The following is a 1,429-nucleotide window of genomic DNA, read 5'->3' on the forward strand; positions in this document are numbered from 1 at the left end:
TGAGGAAAGGGTTGAAAATGATCCAAGATATGTGGATGTGTTGAGTGACTTATGCAGAGTAGGCACGGATTGGGTGTTGGATTCACATGGACAACCACTCAAACTCAGGAGAGGTGATCTCATACCTCAAGCAAAAGGATAGCATGACATAGTGAGGAGATCATTGATCTCTACTTCAAATAATTCCGAAGTGACAGTGAATAGAGCAATAATGATCCACTGCATAATGAAAGGAGGAGAGATCAATGTTGGAGAGATTATAGCCAAGAACATCATTGACATAGCTCAAAAGGTCAAACAGGACAGCTGGCTAGGATATCCCAGTACTATTCTGTGCTTATGTGAAGAAGCTAGAGTTCCTCTCGAAGAATTTGAAGAAACTGACGTGGTCTCTATTGGAAAACCCCTCACCAGGGAAAGATTGGAATTTATCACCACAACCCAATTGGAGAGGCAACCTTTAGCAAGAAAAAAGAAAAGGAAAGAAGCAAGACAAGAAGAAGAGCACCAAGAAATGGAAGATACAAGTATCTTGAACATGAATCAACTCCAAGCCGCTTTGGAAGGACTCTCTGGACAATATTCACAAATTCAAAGGAACCAAGAGGAACAAGCTCAACAACAAAGGGACCTTTGGCAGGTGATGAATCAGCAAAGAGAAGTTCAAGTTCAATGGATGAGCCAACAAAATGAATATCAAACACACATGATGGAACTACAACAAGAACAATATGCCAAGATGTATGAAGCCATCAACAATGCAACTGTTGAACATGAAAGATCCATGGAGAAAGTAATACAGGAACAAGCTCAACTAAGGAAAGAGCAAGCTCAGCAAAGGGAACTTCTCAATAGGTTGGATGCTAAACATGATGCATTTCACAGAGAATTCAATGAAAGCAGAATGTTCAGGGAGGCCAGACATAGAGATAGACTTGACTATGATATATGCACCCAAGAGAAACTCAGCTACCTTTGTGGAGCACCCCCACTGCTCAACCCACAAATCAAACATTTCAATGAAGCCCGCAAGGTATTTGAAGAGCAAGAACTTGCAAGGGTGAGATTCAATGCTGAGAGGCTAAAGGAGACGATGATAAGCTCAGGAGTATGGCAAAGAGAAGAGGGGGACTCAACAACAAAACAACAAGGGGAAATGAGAAAGAAAAAGAAAGAAGATCCAAAGGGCAAAGGAAAGGGACATTAAGACAAAAGGTGGTGGAGTTCTTTTCTTTAGTACTTTATTAAATAAAGAAGATGTATATCTGAAATATGGTGTACCTTCTAAGTTGTTTTCTTTTATGCATTAGCAGTTATCTTGCCTATTTCATGTATCACTCACATGCTTGGAATGTTTGTTTGTCTTAAGTATTTTCACTTGACAATGGAATAAGAGATGTAGTTTGAACAAGAACAGAGAGAAATCTAG

General features: G+C 39.8%; 1 protein-coding gene across 1 annotated transcript; it reads left to right on the forward strand.

Annotated features, from left to right (window-relative positions):
• LOC107620577 (adenylate cyclase, terminal-differentiation specific-like) lies at positions 212-1,207 on the forward strand. Its single transcript, XM_016322714.1, has one exon. It carries the CDS (start codon positions 212-214, stop codon positions 1,205-1,207), a length of 996 nt encoding a protein of 331 aa, XP_016178200.1.

Source organism: Arachis ipaensis, chromosome B10 (genome assembly GCF_000816755.2).
Source record: "Arachis ipaensis cultivar K30076 chromosome B10, Araip1.1, whole genome shotgun sequence".
NCBI lineage: Eukaryota > Viridiplantae > Streptophyta > Magnoliopsida > Fabales > Fabaceae > Arachis > Arachis ipaensis.